General features: G+C 43.6%; 1 protein-coding gene across 7 annotated transcripts in view; it reads left to right on the top strand.

The window, feature by feature from the left end:
* The window catches only part of LOC144599713 (coiled-coil domain-containing protein 150-like), a 59,904-nt gene extending 33,830 nt beyond the window's left edge, over positions 1-26,074 (top strand). For 5 of the 7 annotated variants that reach the window (XM_078410963.1, XM_078410964.1, XM_078410967.1 and 2 more), the window contains 5 exons: positions 9,075-9,143; positions 11,015-11,176; positions 12,318-12,404; positions 15,722-15,895; positions 24,641-26,074. In XM_078410963.1, the coding sequence (XP_078267089.1) occupies positions 9,075-9,143; positions 11,015-11,176; positions 12,318-12,404; positions 15,722-15,895; positions 24,641-24,724 (576 nt within the window). In that variant the 3' untranslated portion in view covers positions 24,725-26,074. Of the gene's footprint in view, positions 1-9,074; positions 9,144-11,014; positions 11,177-12,317; positions 12,405-13,843; positions 14,010-15,721; positions 15,896-24,640 lie in introns of those variants that run through there. The other 2 variants (XM_078410966.1, XM_078410965.1) reach the window with 2 other exon arrangements.
* Positions 26,075-26,431: the final 357 nt, after the last annotated feature.

Here is a 26,431-nt window from a genome sequence, read left to right as displayed (position 1 = left end):
ATTCCAAAGACAACAGAGATAAGGAGAGGATCTTGGCTGCAAATGGGCTCAGGCAAGGGTGAATGTGGGTGACATTGCCAGTGGTGGAAATAGTCTTTCTGGAGTGATTAGTACGCTGGAGGTAATTTTAAATTCATATGGGACATTTGTCTTTGACCTAAGACAGTGGGCAAGGATAGGATCAGTTGTGGTGTGATCGAAGGTAGGTCTTTTGTTCAATGGTTATTATAGTCCTGAAGAGCCAGGCATTACTTTAGTTTGACACCTTATCTGAAAAACAGCATCTTAGTCAAAACAGTGTTGGTAAACTCCAAAACAACTTGTTTCTCAACCGTTGCTCTCCCTGCCACACACATCATAACATCCATTGCTTATTGTAGAATTTCTATCTTGCTGTTTCACCAAGCAATGGATGCAGTGTCCATTCGACAAAATATTAGGATCATACTGCACGGAAACAGGCCCTTCGGCCTAACTTGTCCATGCGACCAAGATAATACAGTTCCATTTGCCCGCATTTGACCCATATACCTCTAAATCTTGTGCTATCACGTTAGATTTGTGGCTGTTAGCCACTTTATTTTTATATTACCACAGAGACAGCACCAAAAGCAATCTGTCACAGGATCTGTGGGAAGACCCTTCAATATAAAAATGGGGGATCTCCACCGGATCCAACTCTGCCATTAGACTTTATAGGCTATTAGTTTGTTTGGTAAATGCAGAAAGGATTTTAAGGGATAATATTTCCTAAAATTACTGTCATTCTTTGCCAATTTACTGTTGTTTTAACTGTGGATATCATATTACATCCCAAATCCTGAGGTAAGTAATGTGAATCTATGAATGTGCTGCAATGTCACACATTTCCAATTAGTTGCTGTATAGATTATGTATTTTGTTTGAGTAAATAAGTGTGGTGTATTATGATAAGAATCGACGAGTGAGACGGGTTAGCATACAACATATGGCCGCTTTACTTCAACACCACCAGAGAGGTAATACAGGTATCCCACAATGCTTTATACCCGGAACTACAGCAAGGCTCAGCTGCCAAAACACAAAAACTCAAATGGTAAATACACCACATTACCCCCTTTTTAAAATGAAGGTAATCATAAATAACTGAAATTAGCAAGTGCCTTATTACTGACAATAACCATTCTCAAAGTTACTACTATGCAAAGTTACTTGTTATCACTAGAGACCCTCTTGTAGTTTTAACATGTCTCAGTCCATCTGTGTGTTCATATTAATGAAAACAACTTAAACAACTAAATAGTCCTTCATGCCGAACATTTCCTTTTTTTTTAATGAAGCTTAAGGGACATAGCGGTCTGGAGGCTTCCTGACCCTTGATGATCGGCGTGGACTCAGCGGCGCAGCAGCTGCAGCTGTACTGTCCACAGTCCCTGGCTCGCTGCATGATGACATGTCCTCCGGCTGTGCGGGTTGGCTCGGTGCAGAAGTGTCAGTGGTTGAGTTTTCAGTGTCCTGATCCAGTCCATCTCCCATGACTCTGAATCTCAGCTGATCGCCATGTCTCCTGTAGGTGATGTCGGTGTCTCCTCCTTGTACTTTGTAAGACACCGGTCCTGTTTGATCCACTATGACTCCAGGAATCCATTTGCGTCCTCCCCCAGCCGTATTGTATAAATACACTGGGTCAGCCACTGAGAAACACATGTCTGCTGCACGGAGGTCATGGTGAAACTTCTGCTTGTACTGTTTTTTACGAACAGCGGCTGCTGTGTCCGGACGGATGAAATCCAGACGGGTGCACACGTGTCTGTTCAGAAACAGGTCAGCGGGTGACTGACCAGTAGTGCAGTTTGGTGTGGTGCGATACTGCACCAAAAAGAGGGAGACCCTGTCCTCCACATCCATTGCGGTGTGTGTCAGCTTTTTCATTCCACCCTTGAATGACTGAACATACCGTTCTGCCAGGCCATTCGAGGCAGGGTGACCAGGAGCACTTGTAGAATGAAGGATTCCATTCTGCTGCATGAAGTTTTTAAACTCCTCTGACGCGAACTGCGTTCCATTATCCGTGACAATGTGCTCCGGCAATCCATAAGCTGCGAACAGTCTTCACAGTCGTGTGATAGTGGCTTGTGATGTGATGCTAGACATTTTAAACACCTCCAACCACTTGGAGTAAGCATCCACCACCAACATGAAAGTGTGTCCCAAAAATGGACCAGCAAGGTCTATGTGTAGTCTTTTCCAGCTCTGGCCAAGAAATTCCCATGGATGCAAAGGCACCTGACGAGGCATCCTCTGCTCCAATTGACATGACTCACATGCTCTGCAAACTTGCTCCACCTCTGCATCAACTTTAGGCCACCATACGTACTTGCGTGTTAGTGCTTTCATTTTCACAATTCCTGGATGGCCAGAATGCAGCTCCTTTAACACAGTTTTTCTCAATTTTTCAGGAATCACCACTCTGGTGCCCCACAGGACACATAATAATAATAATAATATAATAATATTCATTTATTGTCATTGCAACGAGTACAACGAAATTAAAAAATAGCCAATCCTGACGGTGCGTACAAACATATATGCAATAAATGCAAAAACAAATAAATACATAAATACAATTAAATACAATTATATTAAGTACAAGATTTTTTAACGGTGTTGCCTAGTGCAAAGGTAGTGTTCAGTTCTCGTATGGCCCTGGGGTAAAAACTGTTCTTAAGTCTGTTTGTTCGGGATTTGATCGACCTGAAACGTCGACCAGAGGGCAGATGAACAAACAGACGGTGGCCGGGGTGGGATGGATCTTTTATTATTTTGCCTGCTCTACTGAGGCAGCGTAGGCTGAACAGGTGCTCCAGGGAGGGCAGTGAGCAGCCGATGATCTTCTGGGCCGTCGTGATGACCCTCTGAAGGGCCTTCCTGTCCTTTTCTGAGCAGCTGGCATACCATGTGGTTATACAGTATGCCAGCACACTCTCGATGGAGCAGCGATAGAAGGACAACATGAGCTTCTCCTGCAGGTTGGTTTTCCTGAGGATCCTCAGGAAGTGGAGTCTCTGCTGTGCCTTCTTTACTGTGGTGATGGTGTTGGTAGACCAGGTAAGATCCTCTGCGATGTGCGTACCCAGGAACCTGAAAGCTGGTACCCTTTCCACACAGACCCCATTGATGTAGAGTGGGTCGTAGTCTACACTGGTTTTTCTAAAGTCAATTATAAGTTCCTTTGTTTTGGAGGAGTTCAGGACCAGATTGTTCACTGAACACCATGCTGCCAGCCTTTGGATTTCATCCCTATAGGCTGTCTCATCTCCTTCTGAGATGAGTCCAACCACAGTCGTGTCATCCGCGAACTTGATGATGGTGTTGGTGGGATGGGTGGGGGCGCAGTCGTGAGTGTAGAGGGAGTAAAGGATGGGGCTCAACACACAGCCCTGTGGTGAGCCGGTGCTCAGTGTAATGGTGGAGGAGAGGTGAGGGCCTATTTTGACGGTCTGGGGGTGGTTGGTCAGGAAGTCCTTGATCCATTGGCAGATGGTTTGGGAAAATCCAAGGTCGGAAAGTTTGGTGACCAGTCTGCTCGGGATGACCGTGTTAAAGGCAGAGCTGAAGTCGAGGAAGAGCATCCTCACATAGCTCCCCTGGTGTTCAAGGTGGGTCAGTGCAGTGTGAAGAGCAGTGTCGATGGCATCCCCTGTAGACCTATTTGCTCTGTAGGCAAACTGGTGTGGGTCGAAGGTGGGTGGGAGGCTGGCTTTGATGTGCTGCAGGACCAGTCTCTCGAAGCACTTTGTGATGACCGGTGTGAGTGCTACCGGACGGTAGTCGTTAAGACCGCTGATGACAGACTTTTTCGGCAGTGGGATGATTGTGGCGGACTTCAGGCAGGGAGGGATGGTGGATTTTAAAAGGGACAGGTTGAAGATTTTTGTGAAGACCTCAGATAATTGGTCTGCACATTCCCTCAGCACTCTGCCCGTCACACCATCGGGGCCTGCAGCTTTCCTGGGATTCACTGCTCTGAGCACGCGCTTAACATCATACTCCTGCACAGTGAAGGTGTTGCTGTCAGGTGCTGGAGAGGGTGTTATGTCTGCCACTGTAGCTTTCACCTCGAAACGAGCAAAGAAACAGTTAAGTTCCTCTGCCAGCGAGGCGTCGCCGTCGGCAGTCGTGCGGTTGCTGGTCTTGTAGTTGGTGATGTGCTGGATGCCTTGCCATACCCGCCGTGGGTCATTGTTGGAAAAGTGGTCCTCAATCTTCCTCTTGTAGGACGCTTTGGCATCCTTGATGCCTCTCTTCAGGTTGGTTCTAGCAGCACTGTATAGAGCTCTATCACTAGACCTGAAGGCGGTGTTACGGTCCTTGAGGAGAGACCTGACATCCTTTGTCATCCAGGGTTTTTGATTGGGATACAACCGGATGCGTTTGTCGACGGTGACATTGTCAACACAGTTTTGGATGTAGCAAAGTACAGTTGGTGTGTACTCCTCCAAGTCCTGATCCTCAAAAATATCCCAGTTGGTCCTTTCGAAGCAATCCTGCAGCTGCGAGGAAGCTCCTTCAGGCCATGTCTTAACAGTCTTTATGGTGACTGGAGCTTTCCTCCTGAGTGGGGTGTATGCTGGAGTTAGGAATATGGACAGGTGATCTGACTGCCCCAGGTGTGGTAGTGGTGCTGACCTGAAACCCTTCTTAATATTTGAGTAAACCTTGTCTAGTGTGTTTTTCCCCCTGGTAGCACATCTTATGTGTTGTTCAAGTTTCGGGAGAACTGACTTTAGGTCTGCATGGTTGAAGTCCCCGGCTATGATGTGGGCTGCTTCTGGATATGTGCTCTGTTGTGAGTTTATTGCACCAAGCAGGTAGCCTAAAGCTGTGCTAGCGTTAGCATTCGGTGGGATGTAGACTGCTGTTACTATAACCCCTGTAAATTCGCGAGGAAGGTAAAAAGGCCTGCATTTAACTGTTAGGGACTCCAGATCAGGAGAACAGTGGCTATCTATGATTTGGATGTTAGTGCACCAGCTGTTGTGCACGTAAATGCATAACCCCCCCCCCTTGCTCTTACCGGAGTCGATGTTTCTGTCCCAACGAAACGCTGTACGCCCGGCTAGCTCAATGGCTCCGTCTGGGATAAGTGGATGAAGCCATGTCTCTGTTACTAAGAGAATGCAACAGTCCTCCACGAGTTTGTTTGCTGATATCTGTAGTTTTAGTTCGTCCATTTTGTTGATGATGGATCTGGCGTTGGTGAGAAACATGCTGGGTAGCGGTGGTTTGTGTGGCTGTCTCTTTAGCTTGGCAAGTATACCGGACCGGCATCCTCGCTTTTGCTTCCTGTTTCTCCTCCGCCTGCGACGCCTGTTCGCGCCGACAACTATCCACGGAGCGCCCGGTGTCCTGGCTATCTCTTCCGGTATATTTCGCGGGTGTGGAAATTCGCGCACAAGGTCCCGATTGCACTGGAATCCTATGATCAGAAGATCCTTTCGGTTGTAGGTAGGATTTGCCTGGTTTGCATGACTAAAATTGACTAACAGACATAACACAGATAACACACATAAAACGCACCGAAAGGGAGAGCTGTGAGCCGCTGCGTCCGTGCGCGCCGCCATCTTGATCCTCGCTCTACTGAAAGTTCACATCTACGCGTGTGGAAAGCTTTCAGAGTCTCACCCACTTCAGCAGGCCAGCTGTCCATGACAAATTTCAGCACCTTTGACAACACGTTGTCTGTGCGTGTTGCACGTGCCACTTGGTCTGCGTTCAGTGGAGCCTGCTCAAGATGTTCAGTTAACAGTGTGTATACGCTGTCAGTGATGGCTGTGGTCCCTGCGTCGTTTGTGTCAGGCAGCGGAACTCTTGAGAGGCCATCTGCATTACCATGTTTCTCTGAAGCACAGTACTCAATGTGATAATCATAGGCAGAGAGAATCATTGCCCATCTTTGGATTCGAGCTGCAGCCATGGTGGGCAGGCTTTTGTGTTCTCCAAACAGTGTTAGCAGGGGTTTGTGATCAGTCACAAGTTTGAATTTATCATATCATATCATATATATACAGCGCGGAAACAGGCCTTTTCGGCCCACCAAGTCCGCGCGCCGCCCAGCGATCCCCGCACATTAACACTATCCTACACCCACTTGGGACAATTTTTTAAAAACATTTACCCAGTCAATTAACCTACATACCTGTACGTCTTTGGAGTGTGGGAGGAAACCGAAGATCTCGGAGAAATCCCACGCAGGTCACGGGGAGGACGTACAAACTCCTTACAGTGCAGCACCCATAGTCAGGATCGAACCTGAGTCTCCCCCACAGGTACTGGTGAAACTTCTTTACACCAAAAATGAACGCCAGTCCCTCTTTCTCAATCTGAGAATATTTCTTCTCAGCAGGGGATAATGTGCGTGATGAGAAGGCGATGGGGCGCTCCTCCCCTGTAGGCATTTTGTGTTGTATGACAGCTCCAATGCCAGAGTGAGAGGAAGCTTTTGGTCATAGTGCACCAGGATCTTGTCACTTGTGAGCAGCGATTTGCACTTGTCAAAAGCTTTCTGCTCTCGACTTTTCCACTCCCACGACACCTGGTCTTTTAGCAACCTGTACAGGGAAGCAAGCACGGTGCTTTGGTTGGGCATGAACCGTCCATAATAATTCACTAGTCCCAAGAAAGCTCTCAGCTCTTTCACACATGTGGGGGCTGGTGCATCCTTTATTGCTCTGACTTTCTCCGGTGACGGCTGGATGCCCTGGCTGTTTAACACATGACCCAAGTATTCGATTTGTTTCTTTCCAAACTCACACTTTGACTCCCTGACTCTCAGTCCGCTCTCCTGCAGTCTTTGCACTTTATGCAGGTTTTGCAGATGCTCTTGTTCAGTTTTTCCTGTGATGAGGAGATCATCCAGATACACCACTACATCCAGATCTTTCATGAGGTTCTCCATGATTCTTTGGAAGATGGAGGGTGCTGCGCTCACACCAAAAGCCAGTCTGTTATAGACAAATAAGCCTCGGTGTGTGTTAATGGTCAACAGTTTTTTTGATTCATCCTCCAGAAGTACCTGCTGGTACGCTGAGGCGAGGTCGATCTTTGAAAACACTGTTCCTCCACTGAGGGTTGCCATCAGCTCCTCTATCCGTGGCAAGGGATAAGTCTCTGTGGTGGCAGCTTGGTTTACAGTGAGTTTGTAATCTCCACACAGACGAATGGTATGGTCCTTTTTTTCAACAGGAACAACGGGTGCTGCCCATTCACTATGTTTGACTGGAGTAATTATGTTGGCCTTTTCCAGTCGGTCCAATTCAGCCTCCACTCGTGCTTTCATGGCAAATGGCAGTGGGCGGCTTTTGCAAAACTTTGGGCGGGCCCCTGGTTCCACCAGAATTGTTGCTTTGACATCATGCAGAGTGCCAAGTTCATCTTTAAACACTTCAGAGTGTAACTCCAGTACTCATCCTGTATTGATGTCAGGTGAGGCATTTCCTTAATATGCTTTATGTCTTCCTGATGAGACTTGTCACTGGCATGTTTAATTTCTTTCCAGTTTAAGGTGAGCTTTTTTAACCAGTTCCTTCCACACAAAGCTGGTCCTGCTCCCTTTACCACAATCATTGGTAGCTGCTCACTCTGACTCTCATAGCTTCAGTGGCTTCAAACTGTCCCAACACAGGAATAACCTCCCCTGTGTATGTCTTCAGTGTGACTTCAGCAAGCCCAAGTGGTTGCTTTAAAAAGGTGGTCTGAAACAGCTCCTCTGAGATGATGCTCACGGCAGCTCCGGTGTCAATTTCTAGTTTGACTTCTTTGCCATTAACCACAAAACATGCCCTGTATGCTTGTTTACAGTTTTTGCCATTTACTAATGAAAACATGGGCAACACTATTTCTTCTGCCTCTACATACTTTGTGTTTTTATCAGTCTGTCGTTTATATCTGCTCTGTGTCGGTGCCGCCGCCACTTTTCCTCTGCATGCCCTTTTAATATGCCCGGTTTTACCACAGTTGTAACACTTTGCGTCTTTAAAGCGACACACCTGTGGGCTGTGATTTTTGCCGTTACATCTGTGGCAGTTCCTCCCCGTTTGCTTAGCCGTGTGCGCATCCACTTTATGCACTTGGTTCGGACGCACCTCGTGTCCCCGCAGCTGCTGCGTGTCTCTCTCCACAGTCTCCATGCTGAGGGCGACTTCAAATGCCCGTGCAAAAGTCAGGTTGGACTCCGACAACAGCCGGCGCTGGCTTGCTTCGTTACAAATCCCACTGACAAAACGGTCACGAAGCGTCTCGTTCAACGTCGCTCCAAACTCACAGTTAACTGCACACTGTTTCAGCTCCACAACGTAACTGGTCACAGATTCGTCCGCCCGCTGGTTGCATCGGTTAAAGCGGAATCTCTCCGCAATAAGCAACGGCTTGGGTTCAAAATGAGTCTTTAAAATGTTCACAATGTCGCCATAGGACTTATCTTTTGGCATCAGCGGCTGCACCAGGTTCCTTAACAGACCATATGTAGATGCTCCCATCACACTTAACAGAGTAGCCACTTGCTTCTCCTCTGCAATGTCGTTAGCCTAAAAAAACTGCTCTAAACGTTCCACATACGCCGACCAAGACTCTGTCTTCGGGGCGAACTCCCCTATGGAACCTATGATAGGCATTTTCTGCTTGTTTTATCCTCGTCGCCAACTTTAACTGTGGTGTATTATGATAAGAATCGACGAGTGAGACGGGTTAGCATACAACATATGGCCGCTTTACTTCAACACCACCAGAGAGGTAATACAGGTATCCCACAATGCTTTATACCCAGAACTACGGCAAGGCTCAGCTGCCAAAACACAAAAACTCAAATGGTAAATACACCACAATAAGGTACAGTTTTTCCTAATGATTATAAGATACAATCAAACTGGAGTGCCCAATGTTCAGATTTGATTGAAAAGTTCACCTGAAGTGATTGCTTCATTTTATTATAATTTTATTATATAATTTAATTATATATTATTATTCAACACTGATCCCCCAAAAGAAAAAGACTGATTGTCAGTTGCCTGTTCTAACAAGCTGTTTTTTTTGCTCAGGAGTTTGAAGCTGACTTGAAGCAGATGGAGATAATAAAAGACCAATATCAGAAAAAGAACAATGAGCAGGTACTTAAATATCAGGAGCATTATTTATCTGCATTAAGTTATCGTTGATGTCTTATCATTTACTAAACTGTTTAGAATAAATGTTTCTCCTGTTTGTGTGAGTATAAACAAAGAATCAAGAAATGCTCAAAAGGACCTTGAAAGATCCAGCGTCTTAACCTTTTTCCTAACCCCTTTACGTTGATAACTGCAAGAGCTCATCCATTTCTCTACTCATATCTCTGGTATATCAGCAGATCGACCGTGACTGCCAACTGTTTATCTTCCTCCTCCAGAATTTTCTGCACTCACACTGTGATATCCGAACCTTTGGTACCAGGAAGGCAATGTACCATCCTGGAATTACCTCACTGGCAGGCAAAGTTCTTAATAGAACAATCTTGAATAGAATTATCAAATCTCTTGGACATGAGCGATTGATTAGAGGAACCCAGCAAGGACTTATTAAAGATAACATGCATAATTAACCTGACAATAATTGTAGGAACGTTCAACAGGTCAGACAGCATGTATTTGTGATGTGGATAGACACAAAATGCTGGAGTAACTCAGCGGGACAGGCAGCATTACTGGAGAGAAGGAATGGGTGACCTTTCAGGGTCAATACCCTTCTCAAACTGATGTCAGGGGATTGGGCGGTAGGTACAGAGATAAAATGTAGTCGGAGACAGTAAGACTGATAGATGAACTGGGAAGGGGCAGGGGATGGAGAGAGAGAGGGAAACCAAGGGCTACTTGAAGTTAGAGACGTCAATGTTCATACCGCTGGGGTGCAAGCTGCCCAAGCAAAATATGAGGTGCTGTTCCTCCAATTTGTGCTGGGCCTCACTCTGACAATGGAGGAGACCCAGGACAGAAAGGTCTGTGGGGGAATGGGAGGGGGAGTTAAAGTGTTGAGCAACCGGGAGATCAGGTAGGCTTAGGCGGACTGAGCGGAGGTGTTCAGTGAAACGATCGCCAAGCCTGCGCTTGGTCTTGCTGATGTACAGGAGTCCTGGAACAGCGGATACAGTAGATGAGGTTGGAGGAGGTACAAGTGAACCTCTGCCTCACCTGAAAAGACTGTTGGAATCCTTGGATAGAGTCGAGGGGGGAGGTATAGGGACAGGTGTTGCTTCTCCTGTGGTTGTAGGGGAAAGTACCTGGGGAATGTGTGGTTTGGGTGGGAAGGGATGAGTTGACCAGGGAGTTGCGGAGGGAACGGTCTCTGTGGAAAGCATAAAGGGGTGGAGATGGGAAGATGTTAGTAGTGGGATCCTGTTCGAGGTGGCGAAAATGTGCTTTATGCAACTGCTGATGGGTGGAAGGTGAGGACAAGGGGGACTCTGTCTTTGTTACAAATGGGGGGAGGGGGAGCAAGAGCGGAGCTGCGGGATAACGAAGAAACCCTAGTGAGAGCCTCATCTATAATGGAAGCGGGGAACCCACGTTCCCTAAAGAATGAGGACATCTCCGATGGCCTGGTATGGAACAAATCATCCTGGGCACAGATGATGCGTAATTGGAGGAATTGGAAGTAGGGGATAGAGTCTTTACAGGAAGCAGGGTGGGAAGAAGTGTAGTCTAGATAGCTATGGGAGTCAGTGGGTTTGTAATAGATGTTTGTAATAGGTTTGTGATGTGGATATTGGATTCAAAGGCAGAGATATTATTCATATGTACGCTCTGTCCTAGATATTGTCAAGCTGCTTGGGTTCTTTTGGAGTTGCTCACAAGCAGGAAAGTGTTGACTGTTCCATCACAACTCTCCATTTCAGCCTTGTATATGATAGACATAGTCTTCAAATTTTTTCAGTTTTCCTGACTGAATATTTTTACAATTCTGTCCATAATTTACATTCTGTATTACTATGGGTATTTTTCTCCTGCAGTCTCAAATGATTCTAACGTTTAGGAAAGAGATGCAGATATTACAAGACGAACTTCAGAATGTGGCAAAAAGTCAAAATGAAGCAGAATCGCTCTACAGACAACAAGAAATTCAGCTAAAGAAAGAACGCAAGCTCAGTCGGGGACTGAGGAATAAATGTCAGGTGGGTGTTTCCTTTTTCCAAATTTTTATTTTAAGAGTACTCTTGCAGCATTAAATAGTTTGGTCAAATTCAGTATTTGGACTGATATATTACTACATTTCAACAATGAGTAACTTGAAGATGAAAGTAAGTAGGGTAGGATGGGTTTGGAAAGATTCAGTTGAGTATCAATATCATGGAGCAAATTTCAGCAGTCCCCAGTCTCATTTGTACGCTATTTGCAATTTTGGAGAAAAGGAGTGGCCACTTCTTGGTGCCCACAGCAAGTATGACATAATTTCCATGCAGGCCTCTGGATCGAAGACTCAGCACTTTCATGAAGTCAAGGCAAAGCTATTGCAAACTGGAGATCTTGGAGCAATAATGCAATTCAGACTCCATCTATCTGTACCAAGTGGAGAATCGCCTTGCTAGAGACTGCTTGCAGAAACGATTTGCCAACATTATCTTGTATATTTTTGTGAGAAATTATCATGAGGCTAGAAATAATATCTTTCTGGCCCCACAAAAATCACTATAACTCGCTGTCAGTGACTGGATTTGGCCTACCTTCCTGTTAGTGTTGCGCTTTCAGTCAAAGCATTTGTGAACTACCAGGTTCAGTGAGATATTCAGTTGACATTAATTGAGCTGGTAATCTAAGGGTCTTAAAGCTGAAAACTGTTTGGTTAATATTTTGTAGTTAATGCTTTGAGCTCAGAGTTAAATACTTCCTGCCGGGTCTTTCTGATTCTGTAGTAGAGACCTTATATGAGCTGGTTTAGAAAAGTATCAACAGGTTTCCTGATTTTTCTGCATATGGCTCCATTTATTAATCTCATAACTAGATGAATAACAAGTTCCTTATAATCGATGGTGCAATTTGATTGCAAAATATTGTCAAATACATGAGATCTTCCAGATCTTTAATGTCGAAAGGCTGAAATAACCATTTCGACCCAAAATGTCACCTATCTGTGTTCTCCAGAGATGCTGCCTGACCTGCTGAGTTACTTCATCACTTTATGTCCTTTTGTGTAAGCCAGCATTTGCAGTTCCTTGTTTCTACAATAATCTCACTGACTGAGATTGGCATGCTTTTGCTAAATTATCTTACATAGGACAATTATAAGAACCCCAAAATATTTATTTTTGTTTCTAGGGTCTTGAGGAGAAGGTAAAAAATCTACAAAATTGCACAGAAGAAACTGAGCACAAGCTAAAGGAAGCAAGTTTGGAATCACAACAGGTGGGAGGATGTAAAATGTGACATAGTTTGTTTTGTATCCTTTGTGTTCTACAAAACCATCTCGTCAACCTAACTAACATTGTTTTATAGTTTTGCAAATGAACCTAAGGCCTGGAATCAGCATATGAATCTGAACTATGCAGGGGAATGCTGAATCCCTGCCAAGTGCTGAAGGATTTCCATTACATGTGTATGGAAATCCCAAGACTGCTGCACAGTGTACTCCTGGTGAATGTTAATGGATTCACAATTATCACCACTGTAACATTTTGGCCATGGTTTCTCTCTTTTATCAAGTTGCATTCAAAATCAGAATGTTTCAGATATTCACGGCTATAACACTAAACATACAACCAATAAAATTTCTTTATATGCGGATGATGTATTAATATACATTACAAAGCCAGAAATTAGCATTCCGAATTTATTAAATCTCATAACTCAATTTGGTTCATTTTCAGGTTATAGAATTAACTGGTACAAAAGTGAAATTATGCCAATAATGGAGCATAATCCGGCCATACTTCAACAATTTCCTTTTAAAATTGCCTATGAAAAGTTTAAATATCTTGGAATTTACGTGACTAGGAAATATACTTCTTTATTTAAATTAAATTTAATTCCTTTACTCACTAAATTACACAGAAATATCCAATTTTGGAAAACACTTCCTATATCATTAGTTGGTCGTAGTAATGCTATAAAGATGATCTTTCTTCCACAGCTACTATACTTATTTCAAGCAATTCCGATCTATCTTCCAAAAAAGTTTTTTTTTTAAATTGATTCAATTGTTACTAATTTTATTTGGGACTACAAGACTCATAGAATAAATAAAAGACATCTATGTAAGTCTAAAACTAATGGAGGAATTGCCTTACCTAACTTCTTATTTTATTATTGGGCGGTTAATATTAAAAATATAACCTGCTGGTTGGATGATTCCGATCAACAACCGGATTGGTTAAAGATGGAGAAAGAGGATTGTTTACCATTTGATATTGGTGCGATCCTCTTAGCTCCAATAAATTTAAATTAAAAAACATATGGAGGTAATCCCATTATACACAGTGTTATCCGTACCTGGAAACAATTAAATCTTACTTTAAAATTGAGTAAATTATCTGTTTTCCTTCCTATTGCGAATAACCCTTCTTTTAAACCGTCTGTCTTAGATAGAGGATTTGCTCAATGGAAAAGTTATGGAATTAAAAGGGTGGGAGATCTTTATCATAAGGGAACTTTTCTTTCTTTTCAGGATTTACAGCAGAAGTACGGATTACATGTTAATAATTATTTTAGATATTTACAATTTAGAGACTATGTAAAATTACACATGCAAGAATATAAGTTTAGAGGTCCAGAAACACTTGATGTATGCCTGAATCGACATTATAATTCAAATAAATTAATATCCTTTATTTATAATACTCTCCTAGACACTGACATTCCGTCATCAGAATCTTATAGACGAGCATGGGAGGACGAATTGAATCAACTCATAATGCAAGATATATGGGATGAAAGTTTACAACATATACACCAATGTTCATTAAATACTAGACATTCCTTAATACAATTTAAAATATTACATAGATTACATTATTCGAAGACGAAATTAAATAGGATTTTTCCTAGTATCTCCTATTTGTGATAAATGTCAATTTCAAGAAGCTAATTTAACTCATATTTTCGTAACTTGTATAAAAATGCAAAACTTCTGGTTGGAGATTTTAAAAATAGTTTCTAAAGTTATCAACAAGCAATTGGATATGGATCCAAAATTAATTATATTAGGATTATCAGAACATACTACAAACTTTACAACAAGTCAGGTACATTTTCTTGATTACAGTCTAATAACTGCGAAAAAATTAATACTTAAATTTTGGGAAAAAACAATAACCCCCACAATTAAAATGTGGACTACGGAAATGACAGAGACCCTGCATTTGGAAAAAATAAGATTTGCCTTAATTGACAAACCTGAGTTATTTTTTAAAATATGGTCTCCATTTATTGAATTTTTAGAAAAGTAAATGGGTTTGGCACAGGACTAAAATAAAAATTTAAAATTAAAAGTTGAAACTTGAGTTAAGGGTTGGATGTACAACTGTGGTTATTGTCTCCCGGATCTACTCCCTTTAATTTTTATAGTTATATCTTTTTTTTAATCCTCTTATTCTCTCTTCCCAATAGTTTATAGTTTTTTTTTGTTGTTTTTTTTTCCTTTCTTCTTTATTTTTTATTTTCTCTCTTTAAAAATTTAAAAATTGAAGCTATGTAAGAACTCTGTAACAAATGTGTCTTTTATTTCTATTTGTACATATGCTTTTCAAAAAAAATTTAATTAAAAAAAAATAAAAAATTCAGAATGTTTAACTCTGTTTGTTTGGTGTTGCGATATGATTTCTGAGTGATATTACTGATTTGTTTAAACTTTGTCTTTTAACCAATATTTAATATGTAAAAACATATTTTATATTACTCAAATTGGAATTCTCTTGAAGTAATAGCTTAATCAATAAATCCTGGAACTAAGGAGATTCGATTTTGAATGTGAGTGGAAGCCTTAACAATTGGAGACAGCAAAATAGAATATTTATTTTCAAACACTAAAACCTGTTCCCAACACACTGAAGGCCTTTTTTATATGACTCTATCAAAGATTATTTTAATATTTATCTTTCCTATTTTTTCAGTAGCTTTTTTTGCTCAAAAAACTTTAATTATTTCCAAATTTTAAACATATAAATGTAAATTGCTTTACCATTTCTATTGCTGAGCAATATTGATTACAGACTGCATTTCTAAAGACATCTCTTAAATCAAGCTTTAATTACATTAATTTGTGACATATTCTATTTTACCAAATGTTTTTATATTCATTTATGGGACATGGCCAACACTAGTTAGGCTCGCATATCTTGATCATCTCTAATTGTCATTGGGAAAGTGTAGTAAGTTGCTTTCATGAACCATTGAAATCCGTCTGATAGCCCCCCCGGTTTATTCAATTATAAATTTCCAGGATTTGGGATCCAGCAACCTTGAAGAAATGTCAATTTACTTCCAAGTTAATGGTACATGACTTAATGATATTCCCTTTCATTATCTACCCTTCTTTTGGGATAATGGTCATGGCTTTGAGAGGTACTTGGATAAGCTCACATGAGTAACAACAGTGCACAATGGTACGCAGCAACCATGGTACACTGCGGGGCAGGCAATGAGTCTTTAGATGCGCACCTGTATTAAGCTATGTCCATATTGTGTAGTGATATTTGACACAGTGTTGTTACTTGTGATATTTTCAGATCAGTGCTAACTTGGAGGAAGCACATAAATGGTTCAAGTCCAAGTTTGACAGACTCCAAGCAGAACTGATAAAAACACGTGAAGTAGATACATCAAAAGATCAATTGTGCAATGGTGAAAATTTCAAGAAGACTAGCAGGGAACTATGTTTGAGCTCAAGACAAAAGTCGAAGGTTAGTCTCATCTTTATAAGTTTTTCCATAAGTTTTCCATAAGGGGAGAGGGAGCCACTCAAACCGGCCCCAGGCGGCCATCGTAGGGGCCAGCAGCACGAGAGCGGCCGCAAGGCGCTACACCATGTTCATCCTGTCGGCGGCCATCTTCTTTGACCTTCTCTTCCGCCGCACTGCACCACGGGAGGAAGGTCAGGCGGGGGGCACGTCGGGAGGGGGCCGGACCTCCCGGCGCTGCTGCGCAGGCGTGTCGCCGCCGGGCTCAGCAACCCTCCCCCATTGTGACGCCGTATCAGATCAAAATGGCGATCTCAAAATGGCAATCTCATATATGACCCATTGGGTTCCCATTGTGAAGCCAAACACGGAAATATTAGATCAAAATGACTTGTTCCATTCACAGTATAAAATTTCTTAAAGTTTATGAAGTGAATTACTTTTAAAATATATCAAAACTTGATACTGCACACCACAGGCGAATGGTGAGTAAGGTGGCCCTAAAATTGTTGTGCTATCGTGTACTGTTTTGGCTGTATTTTGGGAACATACATACATACATACAAGATGAGAGTTTTAGTAATATAGAGATGAGCATATTAGGTTTATTAAACACATTACATTTAGTAGAAAGGTGAAATCCTTCACGAGGATGATAGCCTGTTCTGCAGAGGGTGACAGTTTCTGTCACTGTGTTCTGTTGATTGCAGATTCTCTTCCTTCAGGCTGCGTTGATCTCTCTCACTCCAACTTCTTTGTTTTATTCAGTTTGCTTCTGATCTTATATGGTAATGAAAGGTCTCCTGAGCTATCCCGCCTCTTTGCATTTCAATAACAGATTCTCAAATAATATAGGGCCTGTTTCTTCTTTTTTAGATGAAGGTGTTCCTTATCATTACTGTTGCCTCTCCAGCAGTTTGAACAACCCTTCAATTAAACACTTTCACATTGTGTAACAACACATTTTTTCTTGAGTTTCTCCTTACCATCCTGAATGCTTTTCCACTTTGAGCAGTCACGGGTCAGGGACTCCCACGAGTTGGTGAGGATATTGTATTTTTTAATGGTGGCTCTGAGAACATCCTTGAATCTTTTCCTTTGCTCCCCCCTGAGAGACTCTGCCTATGGTAAGGGCTTAAAATAGTCAGTCTGTTTTAGCCTGTCCAAAGGAGATGACTGAGTGTGATTAGAAAGTCAAGAGTGAGGATATTGACCTCTGCTGGATTTGAGGCCATGAGCTTCCATCAGGACATTGCTCAACTGGCCTAAGGCTGTGTAGTTGCACAGAAAGTGTTGGCAAATTTTGTCATTAATGTCTACATTTGCCTTGAACCTTGAGAAAGTAGTCTAAAGTAGAAAGTAGTCTATATTTTCCAGGGTGTTATGGTAGACCTTTGCCATCATGGATTTCACAAGCCTTTTAATATTCCTGCTGCTTTCAAAAGAAACATTTGCATTCATAAAGTGTCTCATGATATGTCAAAATACTTTTCCAGTTGCTTTTGAAAAACATTCACTATTTGAAGAAGGGCAGCCAATTTACACAGAGTAATGTTCTACAAATAACAACGTGTAGAACATTATCAGTTAATTTTTTGGGGGGATCATTTCAGTTGCGAGTTAAATATTATCCAGGATACTGGAAGCACTCACCCATCCCCCTTCAGAAGAGTTGCACAATTATCGACAGTAGAAGGCCAAGATGCATATGAACTATTTAGACAATAGACAATAGGTGCAGGAGGAGGCCATTCGGCCCTTCGAGCCAGCACCGCCATTCAATGTGATCATGGTTGATCATTCTCAATCAGTACCCCGTTCCTGCCTTCTCCCCATACCCCCTGACTCCGCTATCCTTAAGAGCTCTATCCAGCTCTCTCTTGAATGCATTCAGAGAATTGGCCTCCACTGCCTTCTGAGGCAGAGAATTCCACACATTCACAACTCTGACTGAAAACATTTTTCCTCATCTCAGTTCTAAATGGCCTACCCCTTATTCTTAAACTGTGGCCCCTTGTTCTGGACTACCCCAACATTGGGAACATGTTGTATAAGAAGATAACTGCAGCTGCAGACGAGTTAAACCGTTACTGGCAGACGAGTTAAACCGTTACTTTGGATCTGTCTTCACTGAGGAAGATACACACAATCTCCCAAATGTTCTACGGGCCGGAGAACCTAGGGTGATGGAGGAACTGAAGGAAATCCACATTAGGCAGGAAATGGTTTTGGGTAGACTGATGGGACTGAAGGCTGATAAATCCCCAGGGTCTGATGGTCTGCATCCCAGGGTACTTAAGGAGGTGGCTCTAGAAATAGTGGAAGCATTGGAGATCATTTTTCAATGTTCTATAGATTCAGGATCAGTTCCTGTGGATTGGAGGATAGCAAATGTTATCCCACTTTTTAAGAAAGGAGGGAGAGAGAAAACGGGTAATTATAGACCAGTTAGTCTGACATCAGTGGTGGGGAAGATGCTGGAGTCAATTATAAAAGACGAAATTGCTGAGCATTTGGATAGCAGTAACGGGATCATTCCGAGTCAGCATGGATTTACGAAGGGGAAATCATGCTTGACAAATCTACTGGAATTTTTTGAGGATGTAACTAGGAAAATTGACAGGGGAGAGTCAGTGGATGTGGTGTACCTCGACTTTCAGAAAGCCTTCGACAAGGTCCCACATAGGAGATTAGTGGGCAAAATTAGGGCACATGGTATTGGGGGTAGGGTACTGACATGGATAGAAAATTGGTTGACAGACAGAAAGCAAAGAGTGGGGATAAATGGGTCTCTTTCGGAATGGCAGGCAGTGACCAGTGGGGTACTGCAAGGTTCGGTGCTGGGACCCCAGCTATTTACGATATACATTAATGACTTAGACGAAGGGATTAAAAGTACCATTAGCAAATTTGCAGATGATACTAAGCTGGGGGGTAGTGTGAATTGTGAGGAAGATGCAATAAGGCTGCAGGGTGACTTGGACAGGTTGTGTGAGTGGGCGGATACATGGCAGATGCAGTTTAATGTAGATAAGTGTGAGGTTATTCACTTTGGAAGTAAGAATAGAAAGGCAGATTATTATCTGAATGGTGTCAAGTTAGGAGGAGGGGGAGTTCAACGAGATCTGGGTGTCCTAGTGCATCAGTCAATGAAAGGAAGCATGCAGGTACAGCAGGCAGTGAAGAAAGCCAATGGAATGTTGGCCTTCGTAACAAGAGGAGTTGAGTATAGGAGCAAAGAGGTCCTTCTACAGTTGTACCGAGCCCTGGTGAGACCGCACCTGGAGTACTGTGTGCAGTTTTGGTCTCCAAACTTGAGGAAGGATATTCTTGCTATGGAGGGCGTGCAGCGTAGGTTCACTAGGTTAATTCCCGGAATGGCGGGACTGTCATATGTTGAAAGGCTGGAGCGATTGGGCTTGTATACACTGGAATTTAGAAGGATGAGGGGGGATCTTATTGAAACATATAAGATAATTAGGGGATTGGACACATTAGAGGCAGGAAACATGTTCCCAATGTTGGGGGAGTCCAGAACAAGGGGCCACAGTTTAAGAACGGAGATGAGGAAGAACTTTTTCAGTCAGAGAGTGGTGAAGGTGTGGAATTCTCTGCCTCAGAAGGCAGTGGAGGCCAGTTCGTTGGATGCTTTCAAGAGAGAGCTGGATAGAGCTCTTAAGGATAGCGGAGTGAGGGGGTATGGGGAGAAGGCAGGAACGGGGTACTGATTGAGAGTGATCAGCCATGATCACATTGAATGGCGGTGCTGGCTCGAAGGGCTGAATGGCCTACTCCTGCACCTATTGTCTATTGTCTAAATCGAAGGTTTTTATTCACAAAATGCTGGAGTAACTCAGCAGGTCAGGCAGCATCTCGGGAGAGAAGGAATGGGTGACGTTTCGGGTCGAGACCCTTCTTCAGACTGATGTCAGGGGGGCGGGACACAGGAAGGATATAGGTGGAGACAGGAAGATAGAGGGAGATCTGGGAAGGAGGAAGGGACAGGAGGGACAGAGGAACTATCTAAAGTTGGAGAAGTCGATGTTCATACCACTGGGCTGCAAACTGCCCAGGCGAAATATGAGGTGCTGTTCCTCCAATTTCCGGTGGGCCTCACTATGGCACTGGAGGAGGCCCATGACAGAAAGGTCAGACTGGGAATGGGAGTGGGAGTTGAAGTGCTCGGCCACCGGGAGATCAGTTTGATTAATGCAGACCGAGCGCAGGTGTTCAGCGAAGCGATCGCCGAGCCTGCGCTTGGTTTCGCCGATGTAAATAAGTTGACATCTAGAGCAGCGGATGCAATAGATGAGGTTGAAGGAGGTGCAGGTGAATCTTTGTCTCACCTGGAAAGACTGTTTGGGTCCTTGGATGGAGTTGAGGGGGGAGGCGATGGGACAGGTGTTGCATCTCGTGCGGTTGCAGGGGAAAGTGCCTGGGATTGGTGTGGTTTGGGTAGGAAGGGACGAGTGGATCGGTCTCTGCGGAACGCAGAGAGGGGAGGGGATGGGAAGATATGGCCAGTGGTGGGGTCCCGTTGTAGGTGACGGAAATGTTGGTGGATGATTCGTTGGCTCCGCTGGCTGGTGGGGTGGAAGGTGAGAACGAGGGGGATTCTGTCCTTGTTGTGAGTGGGGGGAGGGGGAGCAAGAGTGGAGTTGCGGGATGTAGAAGAGACCCTAGTGAGAGCCTCATCTATAATGGAGGAGGGGAAGCCCCATTTCCTGAAGAACGAGGACATCTCTGAAGCCCTAGTGTGAAACACCTCATCCCGGGCGCAGATGCGGCGTAGACGGAGGAATTGGGAGTAGGGGATAGACTTTTTGCAGGGGACCGGGTGGGAAGAAGTGTAGTCCAGATAGCTGTGCGAGTCGGTGGGTTTATAGTAAATGTGAGTCACTAGTCTGTCTCCTGTGATGGAGATGGTGAGGTCCCGAAACGGGAGAGAGATGTCGGAGATAGTCCAGGTATATTTAAGGGCAGGATGGAAATTGGAGGTGAAGTGTATGAAGTTAGTGAGTTCTGCATGGGTGCAAGAGGTAGCACCAATGCAGTCGTCGATGTAGCGGAGGTAGAGTTCGGGGATGGGGCCCGTGTATGTCCGGAACAGGGATTGTTCGACGTACCCGACAAAGAGGCAGGCGTAGCTAGGGCCCATGCAAGTGCCCATAGCTACGCCTCTGGTTTGGAGGAAGTGGGAGGAGTCAAAGGAGAAGTTGTTGAGGGTAAGAACCAGCTCTGCTAGGCGGAGGAGAGTGTTGGTCGATGGGGATTGGCTGGTTCTACGGTCGAGGAAGAAACGGAGGGCTTCGAGACCATCCTTGTGGGGGATGGAAGTGTAGAGTGACTGGACATCCATGGTAAAGATGAGGGAGTGGGGGCCTGGGAACCGGAAGTCATCGAGGAGATGGAGGGAGTGTGAGGTGTCTTGGACGTAGGTGGGGAGGGATTTAACCAGGGGGGATAGGATGGAGTCGAGGTAAGTGGAGATAAGTTCGGTGGGGCATGAGCAGGCAGAGACAATGGGTCTGCCGGGACAGTTCTGTTTATGCAAAATTGGGAACATGTTTCCTGCCTCTAACGTGTCCAACCCCTTAATAATCATACGTTTCGATAAGATCTCCTCTCATCCTTCTAAATTCCAGTGTATACAAGCCTAGTCGCTCCAGTCTTTCAACATATGATAGTCCCGCCATTCCGGGAATTAACCAAGTAAACCTACGCTGCACGCCCTCAATAGCAAGAATATCCTTCCTCAAATTTGGAGACCAAAACTGCACACAGTACTCCAGGTGCGGTCTCACTAGGGCCCTGTACAACTGCAGAAGGACCTCTTTGCTCCTATACTCAACTCCTCTTGTTATGAAGGCCAACATTCCATTGGCTTTCTTCACTGCCTGCTGTACCTGCATGCTTCCTTTCAGTGACTGATGCACTAGGACACCCAGATCTCGTTGTACGTCCCCTGTTCCTAACTTGATACCATTCAGATAATACTCTGCCTTCCTATTCTTACCACCAAAGTGGATAACCTCACACTTATCCACATTAAACTGCAACTGCCATGCATCCGCCCACTCACACAACCTGTCCAAGTCACCCTGCAACCTCATAGCATCTTCCTCACAGTTCACACTACCACCCAGCTTTGTATCATCTGCAAATTTGCTAATGGTACTTTTAATCCCTTCATCCAAGTCATTAATGTATATTGTAAATAGCTGCGGTCCCAGCGCCGAGCCTTGCGGTACCCCACTAGTTACTGCCTGCCATTCTGAAAGGGTCCCATTTATCCCCACTCTTTGCTTTCTGTCTGTCAACCAATTTTCTATCCATGTCAGTACCCTACCTCCAATACCATGTGCTCTAATTTTGACCTCTAATCTCCTATGTGGAACCTTGTCACATGCTTTCTGAAAGTCAAGATACACCACATCCACCGGTTCTCCCCTGTCAATTTTCCTGGTTACATCCTCAAAGAATTCCAGAAGATTAGTCAAGCATGATTTCCCCTTCGTAAATCCATGCTGACTCGGAACAATCCTGTTACTACTATCCAAATGCTCCGCAATTTCGTCTTTTATTATTGACTCCAGCATCTTCCCCACCACTGATGTCAGACTAACTGGTCTATAATTTCCCGTTTTCTCTCTCCCTCCTTTCTTAAAAAGTGGGACAACATTAGCTACCCTCCAATCCACAGGAACTGATCCTGAATCTATAGAACATTGGAAAATGATCACCAATGCGTCCACAATTTCTAGTGCCACCTCCTTAAGTACTCTGGGATGCAGACCATCAGGCCCTGGGGATTTATCAGCCTTCAGTCCCATCAGTCTACCTAACACCATTTCCTGCCTAATGTGGATTATACCAGAAGAAAGGTTTTCTCATATTTAAATTTCCATCTTTCAAAACATTACACAAGATGTGTACTTCAGTTCACATCGTTTTCTTTCTCAACGCTTAACTTCTTGAATAAGGAATGGCATGTAAGCTGTCGTTATTAATAGATTCATTATCATCCTCTGGGCAAAGTTTAACACTGCACTTCAAAAGGAAGAAAAGGCTACATTTTCTAAAGGGCAGGGAGATTTCAACAGTTTCCAAGTCAATCCCACGTCCATCGTTGGAAAACTAAACAGGAATTCAAATATGTCTCCAGAAAAATATCAATCTGATTTGTTAAGGTGACCAAACAGATGAAAGAAGCCAAATAGAAAGCAGACTGAGCCGTTTCCATCTTCATGAAAATATAACCACGAGTATGCAATAATGCCTGCCTTTATTATGGCAGTGAATTGGATGACGAACAGCTTGAACCAGCAGTGAACAAAGGAGTTTTTGAATCTACTGGACCAAGTGGCCCATTGGGCCAAAACCACTCCTGCATTGGTGGGGCACCCTCTCCTCCCCCAATCCCTCCCTCCCCTCCTCTCCCTCTCCCTCCCCCCTCGCCCCCCTCCCCCTCTCTCCCCCTTCCCCCCTAGGGTTGCCTCTCCTGCATTGGTGCAGTACCCTCTCCTCCCCCACCCCTCCCTCACCTCCTCTCCCTCTCCCCTCCCCCCGCTCCCCCCCTTCCCCCCTAGGGTTGCCTCTCCTGCATTGGTGCAGCACCGTCTCCTCCCCCACTCCCTCCTCCCCTCTCCCCTCCCTCCCTCCCTCCCATCCCCATCCCCCTCCCTCCATCCCCCCTCCCTCCCGGGAGCAACCCGCGGTTGCAATAGCAACCTGCCTCCTGGCTTGGGGGGGGGGGGGGGGGGGGGAAAGAGTGTCCCATCCCGTGCATGGATGTTCAGTGGTAGACAGCGGCGGCTCTCCCACTGTTGCTGAGCCGCTGGACTCTGGGCGGCGTGGGGAAGGCGCTGAGCTGGCCGGGGAGAGGAGGAGGGATGGGGGAGCCGAGGGCAGGCCCAGTGCCAGGCCCAGTGCCAGGCCCAGGCCTCCACCAACGCCCGTTGCTGCTGCTGCTGCCTTTTCCTTTGGCCCACCTCAGGCTCGTGGTTACTCGGTCACGTCCAGTCCCAGGCCCAGTCTCCGGCTGCTTCCCTCGGTACCAGGCCTGGCTCTCCCGCCCCCAAGGGACAGGCGGCCGAGCCCTGCTCAACGGGCCCCAACTGCGCAGGCGCGGACGCGTTTGTTCTGCGCACGCGCGGAAGCGAGGGCCATCTTACGTAAGTACCAGATCAACGGAGCCCCAACTGCGCACGCGCGGTTTTTTAAACTTTAAAATGTGAATAACTTTTAAAATGTAATACCGATTTCAATGAAACTTCTCTCATAGGACCACGGGACGACGGTGAGTAAGGTGGGCCTAGACTTGTAGCGTTATCGTGTACCGCTTTGGCTGTAGTTCAGGAACAAACAAACAAACGAGAGTTTTAGCATATAGATTTATTTATTGTCAGAGGTCTATTTTTCCATGACTCTAACATAGCATCATGATTTTTTAGCATATTGCATGATTTATTTCAAAGTGCAGAAAACTGCAGACAAAAATGCCAGAAATACTTAACGGGTCAGGCAGCGTGGAAAGAACCAGACAACATTTCAAGAAGCAAACGTGTTTCATTTTCTTATGTCCCAAAGCAGTTGGGTTTTGCTTTGTGACTGACACCTTTTTCGCACAGACTATAACAACTTTTACAACTTCTCCATTCCAGCAACAAGATTAAAACTCAAAGGTGCATCAGGAATGTCTTGAAGTAGTCTTATACACTTAAAATATTTTTCTGTTTATTTAAAAAGGCTACCGCTGGCCCAGCAGATGCCAGGCGGGTCATGCGGCACAGGAAATCCTCCACCTCTCCAGAACGAGACGATTTGACCTGACTTTACAAAATACTAAGTTCGGAAATTCAACCTCTTCCTACAAGGAGGTGCACCAGAGCTCTTCAAAATTAGCATACAAGTACAGATTGCTGATAACACTGGATAACGTTTCAGTAGGTTGTATTTTTACCAGCACCACATAAAACAATGCATACCAGGATAATCAAATCTGATTACTGAAACGGACTACAATATTATTATTATTGTTAACCCTGATATGTTGATAGCCCACGACAGCCAGATTGGGTCATTGTGTCCTTTTGTATGACCATGCAGTAGAATACTGGCATATCCGGTAATAACAGTGAGTTATCATCTCAAACTGACTGCACTTCTGCAAGCATGTAGCTTAGCTGACTTTATAGAATGGTTCTCTTCTCACAAGTGTCTCAAAAACCTTGACTTCAGCAGCCACAATGAAAAGTTCTACATAAATTTATAGTGCTGTATCTCTTCAAATTTATGCCAGCACTTAAATTCCTCTTTCCCTTCATTGTATTGTTCAGGAACAAGCATTGTATTGTATTGTTCTTTTGATTTTGAAAAGTTGTTAATAGGTTAAGATGCCTTCTAAAGGTTTATCACCTTGCCTTTATTGTTACTTCAAATGTTGCTTAATGCAGTCTTTTCACCAATCAGTGGTCTACTATTTAGCCAAGTCCCTAAAGATGAACTTGTACCAACTCAAAAACCAAGAAACAATTGGGTATAAGTTGCCCACTTCCATTTCAGGTGGTCTAAAAATGTAAATTACTATTCAGGTAGTAATGAAATGAAAATTGGAGAAAGTAGCTATTGGTTGTTTTCTGTTTACCATCAGCAAATTTTCGAAGAACTGTTGTGAGTTGGGTTTGTTCGCAGAACAGGCAATTTCAATCAAAATTGTGCATGAGCGTTGCTAATGATGCAGGCTTGATTTTTAAAAATTATATATAATACTTAATATTACATTTGTCAGTGAGAATATATTACAAATTAATTTATTTGAAAGTCATTATTTTGTTAAATCAAAAAAGTGTAAAATGTTAAATATTCACAATCTATTTATAGATCAAACTCCCTTTCAGTTAGTTGAAATCATAGAGCAGTGTATTTTCTTCCAATTTAGCTGAAGTATTTGAATTTCCGGCAGATAGTTATGTTGTACTAGTGGTGCTGCATCAGTCTAGTACATTGACATTGTTCCAGTCCATATGTCACATATGTCATTTTGTTTGTTAAAGCATAAATGATAAATATTTTTTCAATGTAGAGTAAATCATGATTTTTATATACATTTTATAAAAACACTGGATTAAAATGTAATTTCTTCATTTGATGACTAATATTTCTGTGATTTGTTGAGTCAGTTTGCAATGAACCAATTCTTGGCTATAATTTATTGAATTAAATTTATATTTAAGCATCTTTACAATATCGATGTGAAATCATTAATGTGGAAAAATGTTCAATAAATAGTTACAAGTGAATAATATATTTTTCAATTATTAATTGAGTGAACTACTCTGCTCCTTCAGGATTGTTTCCAAGAAACCTCAAAATTCTAGCATATGCAGTCTCTTGTGCGTCTAGATTAATGTAAATGGCAGCTTGATGGTTGATGTGAACTTGGTGTCTAATGGCCTGTTTCCATGCTGTACGACTATGATCTTCTGTAGCCAGAAAGGAACAACCTTTGAAACATGGTAGAATCTTTTTTTTTTTTTT

The sequence above is a fragment of the Rhinoraja longicauda genome, chromosome 13, assembly GCF_053455715.1.
Source record: "Rhinoraja longicauda isolate Sanriku21f chromosome 13, sRhiLon1.1, whole genome shotgun sequence".
In the NCBI taxonomy this organism is placed as follows: Eukaryota; Metazoa; Chordata; class Chondrichthyes; order Rajiformes; family Arhynchobatidae; genus Rhinoraja; species Rhinoraja longicauda.
Note: the sequence above shows the minus strand (reverse complement) of the source record. Positions and strands in the feature narration are given on the sequence as shown.